Below are 19,610 nucleotides of genomic sequence, written 5' to 3'. Positions count from 1 at the left end.
GAGATGGCTGGATGGCATCACCAACTCAATGGAGGTGAGTTTGAGTGAACTCCGGGAGTTGGTGATGGACAGGGAGGCCTGGCGTGCTGCAATTCATGGGGTCGCAAAGAGTCGGACATGACTGTACGACTGAACTGAACTGATACTCAAAGAAAGTATATAAATAAAGAGAATCTTTATGTAAGCTCAATCTTCTTGATTAATTTCTAATGCCTATGTAAAGAACACCATAGTTGTCAAGTTTGTTCCTAGAATCTTAGATATAGTATTGAAATATGAATATACTGTATTTACATTTTTAAAATTAAAAATGAGTGTTGTATTATACTCTTTAAAAGAAACTTATATTCCATTTTTAACAGACTCATCACTTGTGTCTTTGTTTTGCAATTTTACTTATTTCTTTATTTTTTTATTTTTGGCTACGCTGGGTCTTTATTGCTGTGTGGGGCTTTTCTCTAGTTTCAGCAAATGGGGGCTTTTGCAATAGTATGTGGGGTTCTCATTACAGTGACTTCTCTTGTTGCAGAGCCCAGGCTCTAGGGCACACAGGCTTCAGTATTTGCAGTGTGTGGGCTCAGAAGTTATGGCTCCCAGGCCCTAGAGCACAGGCCAGTTTGGTGCGTGGGCTTAGTTGCTCCACGGCATGTGGGATCTTCCCAGATCAGGGATCAAACTCATGTCTCCTGCATTGGCAGGTGGATTCTTTACCACTGAGCCGCCAGGGAAATCCCTCTTGTGTCTTTAGAATTCATGTTTCTCATAATGGGACCACTTCACCACAGGTAGAGTTACGATAGTTTGACCAGGACCAAAGTGACAATTTTTCTGAGCTAGAACCATCCATATTAATTTGTATTACACATTAACACATGTGCTTAAGTTTGCTGCTAAGTCGCTTCAGTTGTGTCTGACTCTGTGCGACCCCACAGACGGCAGCCCACCAGGCTCTCCCGTCCCTGGGATTCTCCAGGCAAGAACACTGGAGTGGGTTGCCATTTCCTTCTCCAATGCATGAAAGTGAAAAGTGAAAGTGAAGTCGCTCAGCCATGTCCAACTCTTCGCGACCCCATGGACTGCAGCCTACCAGGCTCCTCTGTCCATGGAATTCTCCAGGCAAGAGTACTGGAGTGGGGTGCCATTGCCTTCTCCATGTTTAAGTTTAGATGGGAGCTTTTCCATATGTTCAAATTTTGATAAACTTTAAAATATTTTACTATAATCATAGTATAAAGTGCATCATTATCCAAAAAATGTGCAACCATCAGAAAATGGTTTGGGAGATGAAGTGTAGTTATTAGGACTTTATATTACTAACTCAAAACAAAAAAACTACTCTTTATTAACTGAATCAAAGATCATTTTTGTATTAAATCAATATCTTCATATGTCATATTAAATATAAGAACTTTTAAATTCTATCAAATTGTGAGTTTAAACTGTATTTTCTGATATAGTTTACATTTATGCCTACAATTCACCATTAAAGTATTACTAACTTCATAAAACCATAGAAGGCAATGGCAACCCGCTCCAGTACTCTTGCCTGGAAAATCCCATGGACGGAGGAGCCTGGAAGGCTGCAGTCCATAGGGTCACTGACGGTCGGACACGACTGAGCGACTTCACTTTCACTTTTCACTTTCATGCATTGGAGAAGGAAATGGCAACCCACTCCAGTATTCTTGCCTGGAGAATCCCAGGGATGGCGGAGCCTGGTGGGCTGCCATCTATGGGATCACACAGAGTCAGACACAACTGAAGCGACTTAGCAACTTAGCGAACTTCATAAAACAGAAAAGAAATTATCTCATATTCATATAACAAGATACACATATTCTGCAGAGTTAAGAAAAAAATTTTTTTTTCCCCTGAAGCATTCCCTAAATTGTGTTAACAGTTACCTTTCAAATGCCAAATATGTTAGAAAGAATCTAAAATGTTCATTCAAGGGGCAGGAAAAAAAGACTAGCAAGATTCATTTGAAATTCAATTCATTCTATATGTCTTCTGAGGTACCATATTTAGTATTTTCTCCTGTTTATATTGTTTTACTCTTATCAGATATTTTTATCTGGGAAACAATAATTATATGTATTAATAGAATAAGTGGAAATGTAATAATAAATCTAAGGTTAATTATTTACCTACCACTTTGAATTGTTTGTGGTTAAATTAAATAACAAAATAGAATATCCTAGTACATAGCAATCACTCAATAAACATTAACTCTTTAAAATATCCTCATGTAACTCTTCCATTATAAAGTCACATTGAGAATGTAAAGTCACATTAATAAATATGTACTAAGCATTTGTTGTTGTTGTTTAGTTGCTAGGTTGTGTCCAAATCTTTTGAGACCCAGTGGACTGTAACCTGCCAGTCCATGAGATATCCTCAGCAAGAATACTGGAGTGGGTTGCCAATTCCATCTCCAAGGGATCTTCCTGTCCTAGGGATGAAACCTGCATCTCCTGCATTGCAGGCAGATTCTTTACCTCTGAGCCCACCAGGGAGGCCCACTAAACACTTAAGACTTGGCAAAATTCTAGTCTTTACTCAACGTTTACTTACTACAGAAACATTCGGTTCAGTTCAGTTGCTCAGTCGTGTCCAAGTCTTTGTGACCCCAAGGGCTGCAGCACGCCAGGCCTCCCTGTCCATCACCAACTAATAGTTACTCACACTCATGTCCATTGAGTCCGTGATGCCATCTCATCCTCTGTCGTCACCTTCTCCACCCACCTTCAAGCTTTCCCAGCATCAGGGGCTTTTCCAGTGAGTCAGTTCTTCACATCAGGTGGCCAAAGGATTTGAGTTTCAGCTTCAGCATCAGTCCTTCCAATGAATATTCAGAACTGATTTCCTTTAGGATGGACTGATTTGATCTCCTTGCTGTCCAAGGGGCTCTCAAGAGTCTTCTCCAACACCACAGTTCAAAAGCATCAATTATTCAGTGTTCAGCTTACTTTATAGTCCAACTCTCACATCCATACATGACTACTGGAAAACTATACCTTTGACCAGATGGACCTTTGTTGGCAAAGTAATATCTCTGCTTTTTAATAAGCATAAGTTTTCTTCCAAGGAGCAAGTGTCTTTTAAATTTCATGGCTGCAGTCACCATATGCAGTGAATTTGAGCCAAAAAAAAATAAATAAAGTCTGTCACTGTTTCCATCATTTCCCCAACTATTTGCCACAAAGTGATGGGACCAGATTCCATGATCTTAGTTTTCTGAATGTTGAGTTTTAAGCCAACTTTTTCACTCTCCTCTTTCACTTTCATCAAGAGGCTCTTTAATTCTTCACTTTCTGCCATATGTGTGGTGTCATCTGCATATCTGAGGTAATTGATATTTCTCCCAGCAATCTTGATTCCAGCTTGTGCTTCATCCAGTTCAGCATTTCTCATGATGTACTCTGCATATAAGATAAATAAGTAGGGTGAAAATATACAGCCTTGACATATTCCTATCCCAATTTTGAATCTGAGTCTGTTGTCCCATGTCTAGTTCTAACTGTTGCTTCTTGACCTGCATACAGATTTCTCAAGAGACAGGTTAGGTGGTCTGGTATTACCATCTCTTGAAGAGTCTTCCACAGTTTGTTGGGATCCACACAAAGTCTTTGGCATTGTCAATAAAGCAGAAGTAGATGTTTTTCTGGAACTCTCTTGCTTTTTTGACGAACCAACGGATGTTGGCAATTTGATCTCTGGTTCCTCTGCCTTTTCTAAGTCCAGCTTGACCATCTGGAAGCTCACAGTTCACATACTGTTGAAGCCTGGTTTGGAGAATTTTGAGCATTACTTTACCTTTTTATATTATTTATTTATTTGCTTTTGGCCATGTTGCATCTTCATTGCTGCATGGGCTTTTCTCTAGTTGCAGTGAGTGGTGGCTACTCTCTACTGGTGTGTGCAGGCTTCTTCTCATCATGGTGGCTTTTTCTGTCGTGGATCAGGGGCTCTAGGGCATGCGGGCTTCAGTAGTTGCAGCACGTGGGCTCAGTAGTTGTGGCTTCCAGGCTTTAGAGCACAGGCTCAGGAGTTGTAGCACATGGCCTCAGTTACTCTGCAGCATGCAGAATCTTCCTGGACCAAGGATTGAATTTGTGTCTCCTCCATTGGCAGGTGGGTTCTTTACCACTGAGCCACCAAGGAAGCACAGCATTCAGTTTTGTAGGGTGCTAAACTCCCTTTTTGGAGAAGGAAATGGCAACCCACTCCAGTGTTCTTGCCTGGAGAATCCCATGGAGGAGAAGCCTGGTAGGCTGCAGTCCATGGGGTCGCACGGAGTCGGACACGACTGAAGCGACTTAGCAGCAGCAGCAAACTCCTTTTATCTTATAAATAAAACTCCTTTTATCCAGTGTTCTGTTTTAATATTTGTCATCATTTTTCTTGAACTGTACTTTTAACTTCAAGCCATATTGTTGTTCAGTCGCTAAGTCATGTCTGACTCTTTGCGACTCCTGGACTGCAGCATGTCAGGCCTCCCTGTCCTTCACTATCTCCTGAAGTTTGCTCAAATTCATGTCCATTGAGTCAGTGACACTATGTAGACATCTTATCCTCTGCTGACCTCTTCTCCTTTTGCCTTCAATCTGTCCCAGCATCAAGGTCTTTTCCAATGTATCAGCTCTTCACATCAGGTGGCCAAAGTGTTAGTTTCAACTTCAGCATCAGTCCTTCTAATGAATATTCAGGACTGATTTCCTTTAGGATTGACTGGTTTGATCTCCTTGCTGTCCAAGGGACTGTCAAGAGTCTTCTCCAGCGCCACACTTCAAAAGCATCAATTCTTTAGCACTCAGCCTTCTTTATGGTCCAGCTCTCATATCTGTACATGACTACTGGAAAAACCATAGCTTTGACTATATGTACCTTTGTCAGGAAAGTGATGTCTCTGCTTTTTAATATGCTGTCTAGTTTTGTCATAGCTTTCCTTCCAAGGAGCAAGTGTCTTTTAATTTCATGGCTTCAGTGATTTTGGAGCCCCCCAAAATAAAGTCTGTCACTGTTTCCATTGTTTCCCCTCTATTTTCCATGAAGTAATGGGGCTGGAAGCCATAATCTTAGTTTTATCTGAATGTTGATCCTTAAGCCATGGCACACATTATATTTAGGAAATCTTAGACTTAGTTTTTTTCTATTTCTTCCATTTTTAGGATCACTAGGCAATCCTATTTCATTAGGTTGTCACTAAAGACTTTGTTCTATGTACCTAATATTTAGTTCTCAATTTTTAAATCATCCTTGAAAAATATTTACAAGGTCTTTCATCTATGTACCATGATGTTTGCCAAAGACTTCTGTATATCCACTTTGTAGCCCTCTGTCTGGCAGCAAAGGCTCACCAAGGTAGGCAAGGACAGAAAACTTCATGAAAGACAGATTCACTGAAGCTGTATACCCACCCCATGCTGTCTTTACATGAGGGTTTTTGTTTTGTTTTGTTTTTTAATCAGGTAACTATTTTGATAAGAAATATAAATTAGACAAACTACAGGGAGTAAGTTTCAAAATATTTAAAGCTAAATGCAGATTGTCATTCATATACCATGTAAATTTAAAATGTTGATTACAAAAGACAATTGGGAATTTGACATATTAACAAATGCACTTTTTATCTTGTAATTCTCTTTTATCTGCTACCCTCTCATTATTTAAAATCACAACAAAGGAGGATGAGGTTTATAGTCCAAGTACATGATGAACACAAACCCATAAATGCATACCAGTACAAAATTAAAAAGATAGTAAATGAGATTTGAATAGATTTTATAAAACCTAAGGAAATCTGGTAGCTTCAAAAGCCTAGACTTTAAATCAAACAAGAGGTCATAGAAGTGAGCTGGAGGTGGTTGAGTGAGAAAAGGCATTGAGTTTCAGAATAAAAATATAGGAAGATATTCCAGTGCAAATACACAGAGTCCTCAGGTATGAGGAATATTTTAGTAAAAGTAAAAGAACAAGAACATAAGTCCTAGAATTTTCCTGAGAAAGGTAACTACAACCCACTTGAATAAGAAAGAAATGGGCTCACTTTCCCATAGGTAGCTCTGAAAGACTACAGGAATTGCCTTGAGGCTTTGGGTTTTGCCTGAGGGATCCCTTGAGTATTGTAGTATCCCTTGAGTATTCATCGACTGAATCTGATTTGCAGAGACTAGGGTCTGGTAAGTATTTTGCTTTACTGTGTTATAGGTGAAACAGGATTCCCCAAAGCCCTGAAAAAGGGCAGAGATGGTGCTTTTAGACCAAAAGAACTTATGATTTGTCTAAGAAAGATGCAGATTTAATAGAAATATTGACCATAGGCCAAGGCAGTTGCAAAAACTAAGGATGCTAGTACCAACAAGAAAGAGCCAATGAATTTGACTGAATCGAGAGAGTATCAGGAGGAAACAGTAATCCAAGCGACACTTGTACCCTGCACCAGCAGACCAAGGGCACTTAAGCTGGGGTATGGGCTTCCCCTGCCTCTGCCCCATCTAAGTACTTCCCTAGGTGATAACCACTACACAAAGTGATTGGGTTAAATTTATCAAGTTCAAACCCTGAACATGTTGAGTTTAACTTGGATTGACAAGAATTAGTATTTCATCAACAGAAATGAGGTAAATAGAATTCAATTTTAGAAAAATAAAGAATATACAATTTTGAGGAGAAGCACATTAATGCATATGAAATTGATACTTTCTCCAGTTACTATTGAATATAGCTTTCTAATACTCTTCTATGTCATGCTATAAAATTATTCTGAGCCTTTCTCTCTAGAAGTCAGAATTTCCAGATAATGTGTGTATTTCAGGTTACAGATCTTGGCATTCAGAAAAATTATGGCTCATTTCATCTTCAAATAGTGAAAAAGGTCCTCTAGACTATGCAAAAGGAACATATCTGCTAGGAAAAGAAGTTACATAATTTTTTTTTTTTAATTGAAATGATAAATACTTTATTGCTTTCATATCAACATGCTCACGGGTATGCTCTGGAACTGTCAACTGTGGTTATGGTTTGGGTCCTATGTTCTTTGGGGGTTTTGTGGTATTACCTCCAAACAGTGGGCTAATGTTGTATTTTCTTTTGTGTATATGCATTTAATTTTCTATTTTTACATTTTGCACAGTTCACTGAGGTATATTAAGTGTTTAATTGCTTATTCTTCAACTGCGGAAGTATATACTTTCATTATAGTTGTAAGTTAAAGATTTAGAATCAAAGTTATTGCTTTTTTAATATACATATGAAGTTATATATTGAAGAGTTTTAATAAATAACAGCATCAATGTATCTGCCAACTAAAATTACTTGAGTAGAGCATCTCATTATAGAAACAGAATACCTACAGTCTCCTTTTGGGATCTGTTATAAATATTGAGTGATATTAAATGTATTTAACATCCAGAAAAGTATACCTTGATTAAAATTGTATGCCATTAGATAATAAAACAATGTTAAAATTCTGTGGGTTTAAACTACTTTTATAATCTGAAATAATAGTACATTGCCCTTAGTTCACACATAATAATTTAAAGTCCAAAGACAAGGAAAGAAATTTTCATTTATATTATATTGTTTTACAGAACTGTTAGTCTCCAAAATAGATAGGAACTTTGTAATGTCTAGTATCAGCTATGCATAAGTAAATTACTTTCTGTTGAATTAGGTTTCATGTACATTTTTACCAGTGTTTGTAAATATAGTGACTATATGCAGTTATCACTAAGTTAGATTTCCTGCTCCACTCATTGGGTCAGTTGAATATACACTGTGTACTGGAATTTAATCTTGTCACATCGTTATGTAGTTAATGACCAGATGCTATAGGTTAAAAAAATAATAATAAGAAATTGTTCCTGTTTATAATCTATGTGCAAAAAAGTACTATTAACTGTATTATAACTAAATATATAAAAATACTAGTGAAAACAAGGGAGTAATAAATTCTGGGAAAACAAAGGAGAAGATGATGCTAGATTAAGTAATTTTGGGTGTAACCAAATTTTGTAGCTGCTACTCTCCAGACAACCTTAGGAGAGCTACAGAAACTTCCTTCTGCCTCAGTTTCCTCAATTTGTATAATAGGGCTGGTATTAGTTCCTGCTTACTAAGGGTTGTGCTAGACTAAATACAGTAGATATAATACAGTTAACATGGTGCCTGGCGGAAACATAGTTGCTGTTGCTAAGTCACTTCGGTTGTGTCCGACTCTATGCGACCCCAGAGACGGCAGCCTACCAGGCTCCCCCATCCCTGGGATTCTCCAGGCAAGAACACTGGAGTAGGTTGCCATTTCCTTCTCCAATGCATGAAAGTGAAAAGTGAAAATGAAGTCGCTCAGTCGTGTCTGACTCCTAGCGACCCCATGGACTGCAGCCTACCAGACTCCTCAGTCCATGGGATTTTCCAGGCAAGAGTACTGGAGTGGGGTACCATTGCCTTCTCCGACATAGTATGCAGATACATACAAATTAATGTAGCAGGATGTTTTTGTTGTTTGTTATCTGATCTGAAATCACAAGTTAGACAGTAATCAATGTAAAAGTATAGAAGAAACCACTAGTATTAATGCTGTGGTCTAGCCTGTCTGTGGAGAAGGAAATGGCAACCTGCTCCAGTATTCTTGCCTGGAAAATCTTACGGACAGAGGAGTTAATGGGCTACAGTCCATGGGGTCGCACGAGTTGGACAAGAGTTAGTGACAAAACTCTAGCCCTGCTGAGCTGCACCAAATACAGACCCTGGATCACCTGCTTCCAAATTACCCTGTAAAGGAGAAGGTGCTTTTTAAAAAATTATGTATTTCTAAACTCACCAAAAAATTGTTTCTAGACTTCACAGAAGCAAAATACTTACTGGTAGCTAAGACTTGGAATTTTTGGTTTTTAATCATGATTGTCCCATGACTCTCATGCTTGCCTAAAAGTGGGAACCATTAATACAGAGTATTAACCACACCAGATACAAAACTCCAGAGACTATTAACATTTTGAACTCAGGAAAAGGAAAAGCTGCACAGAAGTGGATGAGTAGCCACAGATGTAGATGAGGGAAGCTGTTGATACAAGGAAACAGTCTTAAAATTCAAGGGAGAAAAAGCTTTAAGAAGACTCATGGTTGCCTGTTTCTAACTCTTATTCTGAAATTATCTCTTTGAAAAACAAAGAAATATTTTAGGCATAGGCAAAATAATGTAAGTATTTTTATATACCTGCTACCAATCTAAAAAATTAAAAATCACCTGAGTGTTCTGCTGCTGCTGCTGCTAAGTCGCTTCAGTCGTGTCCGACTCTGTGCGACCCCATAGGCGGCAGCCCACCGGGCTCCCCCGTCCCTGGGATTCTCCAGGCAAGAACACTGGAGTGGGTTGCCATTTCCTTCTCCAATGCATGAAGGTGAAAAGTGAAAGTGAAGTCACTCAGTCGTGTCCGACTATCCCCTCACAATTGCAAATTTTCTTCTTGATGCTCTCCTATCCCACATGACCAAGTATTTACTATTTTCTGCATTTCTTTATACTTGACTATATATCTATGCATCCCTTTTCAAAGTACATATTTTGAACTTAAATTTTATAATACATCTGCTTTAAAGTTGATTTTACCTCAATATTACTTTTGTTAAATCCATCTATGATGATATATTGTGGCTTAGGTTCATTTTTCATGCTCTATACTGAATTATGTTTTATTAAAAGTTTACAATTTGATTATCCTATCTCCTACTGATGTTTAGATAATTCTCTGTTTTCTATGCCATAAATATTTCTGTTTCCTGTGTATACAAGTTTATCTGTTCTCATTGTAATAGTGTTTTTATTGCCAAATTGCTCTCCATACTTAGACCAATTTACATACTCAAGACTATATTTTTAGGAGAAAGCTTTCTGTAGATCTCTTGATTTTTTGCATATCATATGTGCAGAGGCACTGTCTTTTTATTCCAGTCTATCTTTTCAAGCTTATTTTCATAGCAAACATCCTTAGAATATAGAGACCTCCTGTGGAACAGAAGGAAAGCTCGTTTAATGTCTAGTATAATGAATATGTCTCCCTCTTGGGCAGTGGTTGGACAGATTTGGGTTCTTACTGTCACTTATAAGACTTAAGTCTTTTTAGCTCAGGATCCCAGAGATGTGATACAAACAGAAGGTACGTGCAAGATCCAACTAGTCACTTCTTCATCACGTTGGGGAATAGGGAGACAAAGGGAACTGGTTTGAAAGTAAAGCTTATGCTGTCTTCTGTGTTGTGAATCCTTTTCTCTGCCCCAGTATTCAGAATTCTTCTGCTGATGGCCCATGATACGATTGCAGACTAAATTGTTTGCTTGTAACTAGACTAATATCTTACCCATCCACCCTCCCTTGCTCCAGGTTCTTGACAGGTATAAATATTCTCATTGTTTTGTGTTAACAACAAACCTTAATTTTATTATCTTTATAAGCTTCTGTTTTTCTGGGAAATAATATTGTGGTGTTAATTTTCACTTCCATGATTCACAATGAGGTTAGGACTTTTCTGTAATTCTTTATTTGTGCTTTCTCATTTATGAAATACCTGTTCCTATTAGACTCTTTGCTATTGAATTATTTTTCTTATTTTGTTATAAGGGTTTTTAATACATTCTGGTTAACTGTATTTGTTCTAAGTATCTTTTTCCAAACCTCTGCCTTTATTTTACCTGTTTCTTGGGCAGCACCAATGAGATGAAATGTTTATGTTAAAATTTTGAATTTAATGTTAATTTCAATTTTAAGATTGACTAATTTATCAGTCTTTTCTTTGTGCTTTTCTATTCTGTTTAAGAATATAACACCTTGTGTGAGATCATAATCACATTCTTCTGTGTTTTTCTAAAGATTTAACTTTTATCTTTTAAATGTAAGTATTTGATTTTCCTGAGACTATTCTTTCTAAGATATGTGATAGGGATCACATTCATGTATTTTTTTATATACCCAAGCAATTGAGTGGTATATATTTTCATGTCTTCTATGTGAACAATTCCCCACATAAATTAATATAAGGGCTTTCTGTTCCATTTCATTATTTTGTTCGTCATTTGTCTAATCTTGTGCTAATAGCATGCACTTGAGATTTTCATTTCTAGAAATAGAGCAGGCTAGGCTATATAATTAACAGTAACCCACCCTCAGAAAACAAGCAAATAAACAAATATATGAAAAAATATATATGTGTGTATATATACACACACACACACACACACACATACATATATATGTTATTTCCGCGCCCCGCCCCCACCCCGGTTGCTTAGCAGTAAAGAATCTGTCTGCCAATACAGGGGACACAGGTCTAATCCTTGGGTTAGGAAGATCTGGAAAAAAAATGGCAACTCACCCTAGTATTCTTGTCTGGGAAATCCCATGGACAGAGGAGCCTGGCTGGTTATAGTCCATGGGGTCCCAAAGAGTCAGACGTGATTTAGTGAGTAAACAACAACAATGGTATATACATATTAACATATGTAGTATATATATTGCCTTTGCCTTCAGTTATTAACCAACCCAGACAAACTTGAACGTTGATTCTTATAGTTTGGCAGTGGTAAGGAATGAAAACCCAAGTCCTATCCAAAGCAAGGGCTTCCCAGATGACACTAAGTGTAAAGAACCCACCTTGCAACACAGGAGATATAAGAGACACAGGTTTGATCCCTGGGTTGGGAAGATCCCCTGGAGGAGGGCATGGCAACCCATTCTAGTATTCCTGCCTGGAGAATCCCATGGATAGAGGAGCCTGCTGGGCAACAGTCCATAGGGTCACAAAGAGTTGGACGTGACTGAACCAGCTTAGCATCCAAAAAAAGAGACCATCTTCATTTTAATCTGTGACACCAAAAGGTTTGATATTTAAAGTAAAAGTGAACCATACTGTTAATGCCCCTTGCAGAATGTCAGAAACAAAGGTACATCTTTAATGAAATATAACTTTGTCCTAGGCCCTAAAGAATCTCCAGCAATAGTATTCTTAACCACATGATCAACACACAGTTAAAAATATCAGAAACATTATTATATAATTCTTTTAATTTCAGGCTGGACAGCAGCGATGGTGGGAACAAGAGATTAAAATAAATGGAAATATCCAAAAGGGAGAATTAATTACATATAACTTGACTGAGCTAATTAAACCAGAGGCTTATGAAGTCCGACTGACTCCTCTCACCAAATTTGGCGAAGGAGATTCAACAATTCGTGTCATCAAATATAGTGGTAAGTAGCTTTTTGTTGAAAAGAATTTATTTACATACTAAACTATCTAAAAAGTTGTAACTATCTACCAAATATAGACACAAACTAAAATTTAACATACTGATTTTCTGGGCCGTTAGTCAAGTGAGAAAAAAATCCTGTAATACTTAATCATTATAAATTTTAATATTTAGTTTTGAATATAGAGGTATAGACAAATGCTTAATTAACTTTGGACCTCAGAGATAATGTCATGAATGTCTTATTATTTTCTATGTCATAGTTATGAGGCAGTATGTATACATTTTTTACAAATTCTTAATGATTTTAAAATTTATATCATTAAGAAGTTAGGAAATGTGACTGAATTTTTAAGTTTTTTTCATTTTTTGGAGTAGTTTTAAATTCACATTAAACTGAGTAGGAAGTGCAGTGTTCCCATGTATGCCCTCTCCCTTGTCACAGCTTCCCCTACAATCTACATCTTACATTAATGTGGCACATTGTTAACAATTGATTAACAAATATTGTACATTATTAAAGTCAATTGTTTATATCGGGAATCAGTCTTTATGTTACACAGTTTTGCATTTTCCAGAATGTTGGGTTGGAATCATGCAACATATAACCTTTCCAAACTAATTTACTGTATTTAGCAATATGCATTTAAAGCTTTTACATATATTTGTGTGGCCTGATAGCTCATTATTCTTTATTGTCAAGTAATATCCCATTGCATAGGTGTACCACAGTTTGTTTAACCATTCACTTATTGAACAACATCTTAGTTGATTTTTTTTCGTCATTTTTTTTTCCTTTAGAACACTAAATTTAATATGTATGTGTTAGTGATAGTTTTCCTTTATAAACAATATGCATTTACTATTTCTTTACTATTTAAATGTCCTCCTTAAACAAATATAGAAAATAGTGTAAAACTGTGACAAAGTTGATCAAAAACTTTATAATAGTTCAAATAGGAATAATGTTGATTGATATGATATTATTTTTCATATATACCTGACAGATTAATATTTTATCATTTGAAATTTATATGCATTTTTCGGCTGAAATTTATACTGTTCAAAGCCTAGCTCTAAAATCATCAGTGTATTTTGCACGGTTGTGTATGTTTTGTTACTTCAGTGGAGTATTTTTCTTTTTGATCAAGGCTTGAGTTTAAAAGATAATAGAATGAGGGTTTTGGCAGCTGAAGTTTTCCATTCTGTTTAGCATTAAGTACGTTTTCCTACTTACGGGGGCAACAGTGAATACTGTCAAAGTAAAAAATAAAGTGAAATTATTAAAACCTCACTAGAGTTATAAGATTACCTGTATTCGCTCTCATCAGTCAGAGTACATACTGGGCGTTACAAATTCAATTTTCATTAAAAAATGAAATATAGAATATATAGTGGAATATTCATACAAGATCAAGGAATATAAAAACATTATAATCACTGCATATATTTTCTTGAATATGATTCTTTTTAAAATGTACATTTTTACCTTAATGATATAAATATTAGAGCAAAATAGCAATTGTTATTCTGTAATCACTTTCATGATTCCATCCAACAAACAACTACATCTCAGTATAACTGTCTAAAGTTTTAGCATCAAATATTTTTATAAAATATGAATTATCTCCTTCTAATATTTATGCTCCCTGCCCTCCAAGGTGTAAAACTGTAAACTACGTAATATGGAGGGCATTGGAAACCATAATTAATACTCATTCTTTTAAAGATGAAGATATTAAGACCCAGAAAGTTCAGTGTCCTGTCACGTTAAACAATTATATGACATAATTAACTGATGAAAACTAGAGATCACTCCTAAATGACAGAAATCTTTACCTATTTGCTTAGTTTAGGAATTATTAGAACTTGTCTTACGGAGATATAAGAAAAAATCTTCAGAAACTCAATTTAATTTTTATTAAAAACTCTGGTGTAACAAACAGAAATGAAAAATAAATCTGGAAAATCAGTACTGTGTTAAGTTCCAACTTTCCTTTTAACTAACTTTATAACTTGTCATGCTTATTAAAATCTTAAACATCTTAATTGAAATTTGCTTTTATATACTATGGATTTGGGTAAAGTATACTTTAGTGTGTGTAAGCATACATTGTATATAGGCATCCATAATAAATTCAACATGCTATTGATAGTTTTAAAGAAGAAACGTAGACTCACTGCAATATTTCAAATTAGAATGGCAAACTTTTACCAGATTAATCATGATGTTTGTAGTGAATTTGCTGACTAAAATATTGTAGAAGTCTCAAAATTCAGTCTGGTCACAGGTAACATGTAGCTGTGACATTGCTTAGAACTAAATTATAATTCAAAGATGTTTACTTCTTTCAAAAACAATAGTTAAAATTAAAATTTATATTATCCTAATTATAAAATAAATTTAATTTCAATAATTAATTTTCAAATTAAAACATACTGATACCTTGAGGCTTTCAAGCTGGTGCTAGTGGTAAAGAACCCACCTGCAATGCAAGGGACATAATGAGATGCAGGTTTGATCCCTGGGTGTGGAAGATCACCTGGAGAAAGGCCTGGCTACCCACTCCAGTATCCTTGCCTGGAGAATCCCATGGACAGAGATTGGCAGGATACAGTCCATAGCATTGCAAAGAGTTGGACATGACTGAAGCAAATTAGCACGCATGCACCTTGCAAGAAAGGGATTATTTTTGTTTGTTTTTCAGTGGAACTAATAAATGTATAGTCCTTTCTCTATGTTATTCATTTCATAATTAGCAATGGGGCAAGTACAAGTAGAACAGCTAAAATAATGAGAATATTCTGTCTTCTTGATGTAGAAATAGTAAAAAGTAATTTGTTGATAAACTAATCACTTGGTTAAAATTGATCTTAGTGTACTAAATGTAAAAATTTTATATGAAGATGCTTTGTGCATGTTTGTACATTTATGACATTCATTTTGTATTTTACTACTATGTCCAAGTTTAACAAAAGTGCTTAATGGCAAACACTAGGAACCAGGGACAAAATAGACAATCTTCTGGAGGTTAGATTAGCAGCCCATTTTAATCTTCAGTTAAGTTCAGTTCAGTCACTCAGTCGCGTCTGACTCTTTGTGACCCCGTGTTTTGCAGCACGCCAGGCCTCCCTGTCCATCACCAACTCCCGGAGTTCACTCAAACTCATGTCCATCGAGTCAGTGATGCCATCCAGCCATCTCATCCTCTGTCGTCCCCTTCTCCTCCTGCCCCCAATCCCTCCCAGCATCAGAGTCTTTTCCAATGAGTCAACTCTTTGCATGAGGTGGCCAAAGTACTGGAGTTTGAGCTTTAGCATCATTCCTTCCAAAGAACACCCAGGGTTGGTCTCCTTCAGAATGGACTGGTTGGATCTCCTTGCAATTCAAGCGACTCTCAAGAGTCTTCTCCAACATCACAGTTCAAAAGCATCAATTCTTCGGCGCTCAGCTTTCTTCACAGTCCAACTCTTACATCCATACATGACTACTGGAAAAACCATAGCCTTGACTAGACGGACCTTTGTTGGCAAAGTAATATCTCTGCTTTTTAATATGCTATCTAGGTTGGTCATAATTTTCCTTCCAAGGAGTAAGCATCTTTTAATTTCATGGCTACAGTCACCATATGCAGTGATTTTGGAGCCCCCAAAAATAAAATCTGACACTGTTTCCCCATCTATTTCCCATAAAGTGATGGGACCAGATGCCATGATCCTCGTTTTTTGAATGTTGAGCTTTAACCTTTTCACTCTCCTCTTTCACTTTCATCAAGAGGCTTTTTAGTTCCTCTTCACTTTCTGCCATAAGGGTGGTGTCATCTGCATATCTGATGTTATTGATATTTCTCCCAGCAATCTTGATTCCAGCTTGTGCCTCTTCTAGCCCAGCGTTTCTCATGATGTACTCTGCATATAAGTTAAATAAGCAGGGTGACAATATAGTCTTGACGGACTCCTTTTCCTATTTGGACCCAGTCTGTTGTTCCATGTCCAGTTCTAACTGTTGCTTCTTTAGGAGACTGCAATAATGCTTTCTTTCATCCAGAATGAAATTTTCTCTCAGAGTGATAAATGCTTAATCGATATATACAGATACCATTTTGTCTCTTAGGTTAGATATAGTTTTGTTTTTGCTTCAGTAATGTTTACAGTATTCATTTCTTTTCAGGTAGAAATCAATTGGCACTGTAAACACAATTAGTTTTTTGAGATAAATATTTCTTCTTGAGATAAATATTGTAAAAATGCAAATGCATTACCTATCATTTGAAAACTGTGTGTGTGTGAAAGTAATTAAAACAGCATCAAAGTAGCTATTTGTTTTGGCTCACACACAATGACACGATATGAGGATTGCTTTATTTTCATATATACCACATATTTCAAACAGAAGTAGACAATAGCAAAAAAAACTAAAGTGTGTTCTCTGTTAGATAATTGCATTCATTCTTGAAACATCAAGAGTATAGCTTGTCAGCCTCAGTTTTGATTACTTGGTTTTGTTTAGCACTGATTAAGACATAAAAAATCAGCTATTCTATACCTTGGAAAATGATCAAATCCCTTGAGCCATTTAGCATTGATCATTTGGGTACTTTGAGGCTGTTATTGCTGAGTTTCAAAGTAGATTCTATTCAGTCTTCTAGAACAAAATGGATTGCAGATATAATTCTCTCTGGCCACAGTGGGGAAGATCATTAAGTTTTAGTTAGGCACTTATGAGATGCTGATTAGACTTTTATTTATAAAAGATATTTAAGCCATGCTAACATTATTTTTTGCTTTTCTTGTAGCTCCTGTTAATCCTCATTTGAGTAAGTATATTTTCACTTTAAAAATGACACTGTATTTGACAATTTATACAAATAAAAAATGCCTAAACATAAAAAGGTTACTTATCAATTGTTCATATTTGGGTTGACATAGAATGTCTTAGAAATAGTAAAACTGGCGTTAATTGTAAACTTTGAATTCCAAAGCCTATGGACATAAAGACAAATAATTTAATATAGATTATTAACTTTTCCTAAATATTGAGCCATTTCTCCAACATACTTAACAGTTATTATTTGTGTAACTGTAGTTTATTTATTCCTTTTGTGGCATTGTATATTATTTGTATTGCTATTATTTATTTCTTTATTTTTCACCATTTGATTTCTATATTCAACTCATGAAATATTATATTCACTTAGAAAGTTGGTATTTTAATGGTTCAATCAAGATTTTTCACTAATCACTATTCCATATTCCAGTCTTATATGAAGAAAAAATAATTTGATTACCATCCTCTTAATAATATTTCATTTTAAAATTAAGAATTGATTTTTGTCCCCTATTTTGTGTCTAGCAGGATATTGTTCTGGTCTAACAAAGAAAGAAGAGCCATCTTTGTACTCTTACTCCTTTCCATTCAACATTCTCAATTTCCTATCCTTAGTGAAGAAAATGTCCAAATCTGTTTTTTCATTTTACTGTATTCTCTTTTCTGTTTTGGCCTTTAACTGATTATATAACAAAGACCAAATTACATAGCCTCCATTCCTGCTGTGTTTCCTCCCAAAGATCCTCTTTTATTCTGCTTTTGCATAGCCAAACACTAATACTGAATATTTTTATAGATCTTTATTGTTCACATCTTGCTTCAATGCATAAAAGTTCATTTAATCACCTCAATGACCTTTTAATGCAGCTATTCTTATCAGCTCTTTGAGGTTCATTTTTCTTATAATGTTTAGCACAAATGCTTCTTCCTCCACTAATTACTCCCTCATTTTGATTTTCAATTACAGTTTATCTTCATCTATGTGGAAGTTATTTTTTACTTTCTCATATCCTCCAGTAAACTGTAAGATACTTAAGAACTAAATCCATTTCTAGTTTCTCTCTCTGTTTCACTATCTTTGTATCTATAATGGCATCTCATGTTTAGCAGGTGTTCAGTGATCATTTGTTAAAAGAACAAATACATGACAGTTTCAAGATGAATTAATGGCATAAATAAAATTCTCCCTGGCTTCTACTCAGGGGACTATTGCTAATTAATTACTATATTGACTATGGTTCCTTTAAAGGTAAGTTCTCTGACTGTACTTTCAGTGGAAATGTTTAAAAATAGTTATCACAGAAAGATTAAAAGTAAATACAGGGGAAAGTTGACAAGTATTTCAATTCAAGGCAAGAATTTTGAACAGTCTATCTACTGAACAAAATGCATACATATTTATAGACAGGAAGTGATTGTTAACTGATTACCATAGTCCAATATAATGAGCACCATTATTTTATGGCAGCTGAGAAAATCTTACAGAAGAGATAATATCAAAGCTGGATCCTGAAAGTTTAATAAAGATCCCTCAGGTAAAGAAGGTGAAGAAAGGCTCACCTGTCATTGAAAAGGAGATCATGTTCACACACATAATAACTGAACAAAGCTCCATTTGTCTGGTGCACAATGTTCAAAATTATTTAAGCCAGAAATGTGCCCTAAATATGGACAATATTTATTAGAATTTGAATGTTTCCTTTAAAACTTGTGTCCTTCAGATCGCAGGTATCAACTTCTCTTCCTGAGCAAGGACTTCACATGTGTAAAATGGAAATCCAAATGATGCATTGGATTTTCTATTTTTAAAGTAATTTGCAACATAACATTCTATACCAAAATTTCCATTGGCTGTGTACCTTTTGAATTTTTTTAATGATAGTCAATATGGTAGAATATGAGAGTTGTTTAGAAAAAAGAAATGAGTAAATATTACCTAATGATTTCTCTAAGTTATCAAAAGGAAGTAATTATTTTTGTATTTTTGACAGTCAAATGCATTTTTTCTTATTAATTGATTTTTTTAACCTTCATTACTACCTCCAGATCCCAAACACAGATAACAGTACTTTATCAAAGTCATTCGTTATAGATTCATGTTCTTAATACACTAGCTATGCATTATTCAGTAAGAAAAGAAAATAGGCCAATGTATACAAGAAGGTCATGTTTTATTTTAGATTTTTGCTAGGGAAAGTTAATTTTTCATTCCCTAAGACTACTTTTACCTACTTTCCTTAAATGCTACAATATTTTAAATTTTGTCATTTATTTTCAAGGTATAACCTGCACATGATAAAATTTACCATATTTTGTGTACACTTATGAAAAAAGAGTTGACCAGGTTAAGCAGTCATGTAAGCATCACCACAAGGTTTCATGACCCCTAAAATTTGTTTGTGTTGCTTTGTAGTTCAGCTTCCTTGTACCTCAGCCCCTGCCAAACTTGTTTTATGTTACTATTATTTTGCTATTAATTAGCTACAACTTACTTAGTATTTATTCTCCACAGTTTAATAAAAGGTACCTTCCCAGT

The 19,610-nt window shown here is 35.6% G+C and overlaps 1 protein-coding gene across 1 annotated transcript in view; it reads left to right on the top strand.

Moving 5' to 3' along the window:
* MDGA2 (MAM domain containing glycosylphosphatidylinositol anchor 2) overlaps positions 1-19,610 on the top strand; it is a 534,959-nt gene that overhangs the window by 465,077 nt on the left and 50,272 nt on the right. The window contains exons 11-12 of the mRNA XM_010848064.1: positions 12,070-12,247; positions 17,043-17,063. Of these exons, the coding sequence (XP_010846366.1) occupies positions 12,070-12,247; positions 17,043-17,063 (199 nt within the window). The remainder of the gene's footprint in view (positions 1-12,069; positions 12,248-17,042; positions 17,064-19,610) is intronic.

This window comes from Bison bison, unplaced genomic scaffold (genome assembly GCF_000754665.1).
Source record: "Bison bison bison isolate TAMUID 2011002044 unplaced genomic scaffold, Bison_UMD1.0 scf7180017864259, whole genome shotgun sequence".
In the NCBI taxonomy this organism is placed as follows: domain Eukaryota; kingdom Metazoa; phylum Chordata; class Mammalia; order Artiodactyla; family Bovidae; genus Bison; species Bison bison.
Note: the sequence above shows the minus strand (reverse complement) of the source record. Positions and strands in the feature narration are given on the sequence as shown.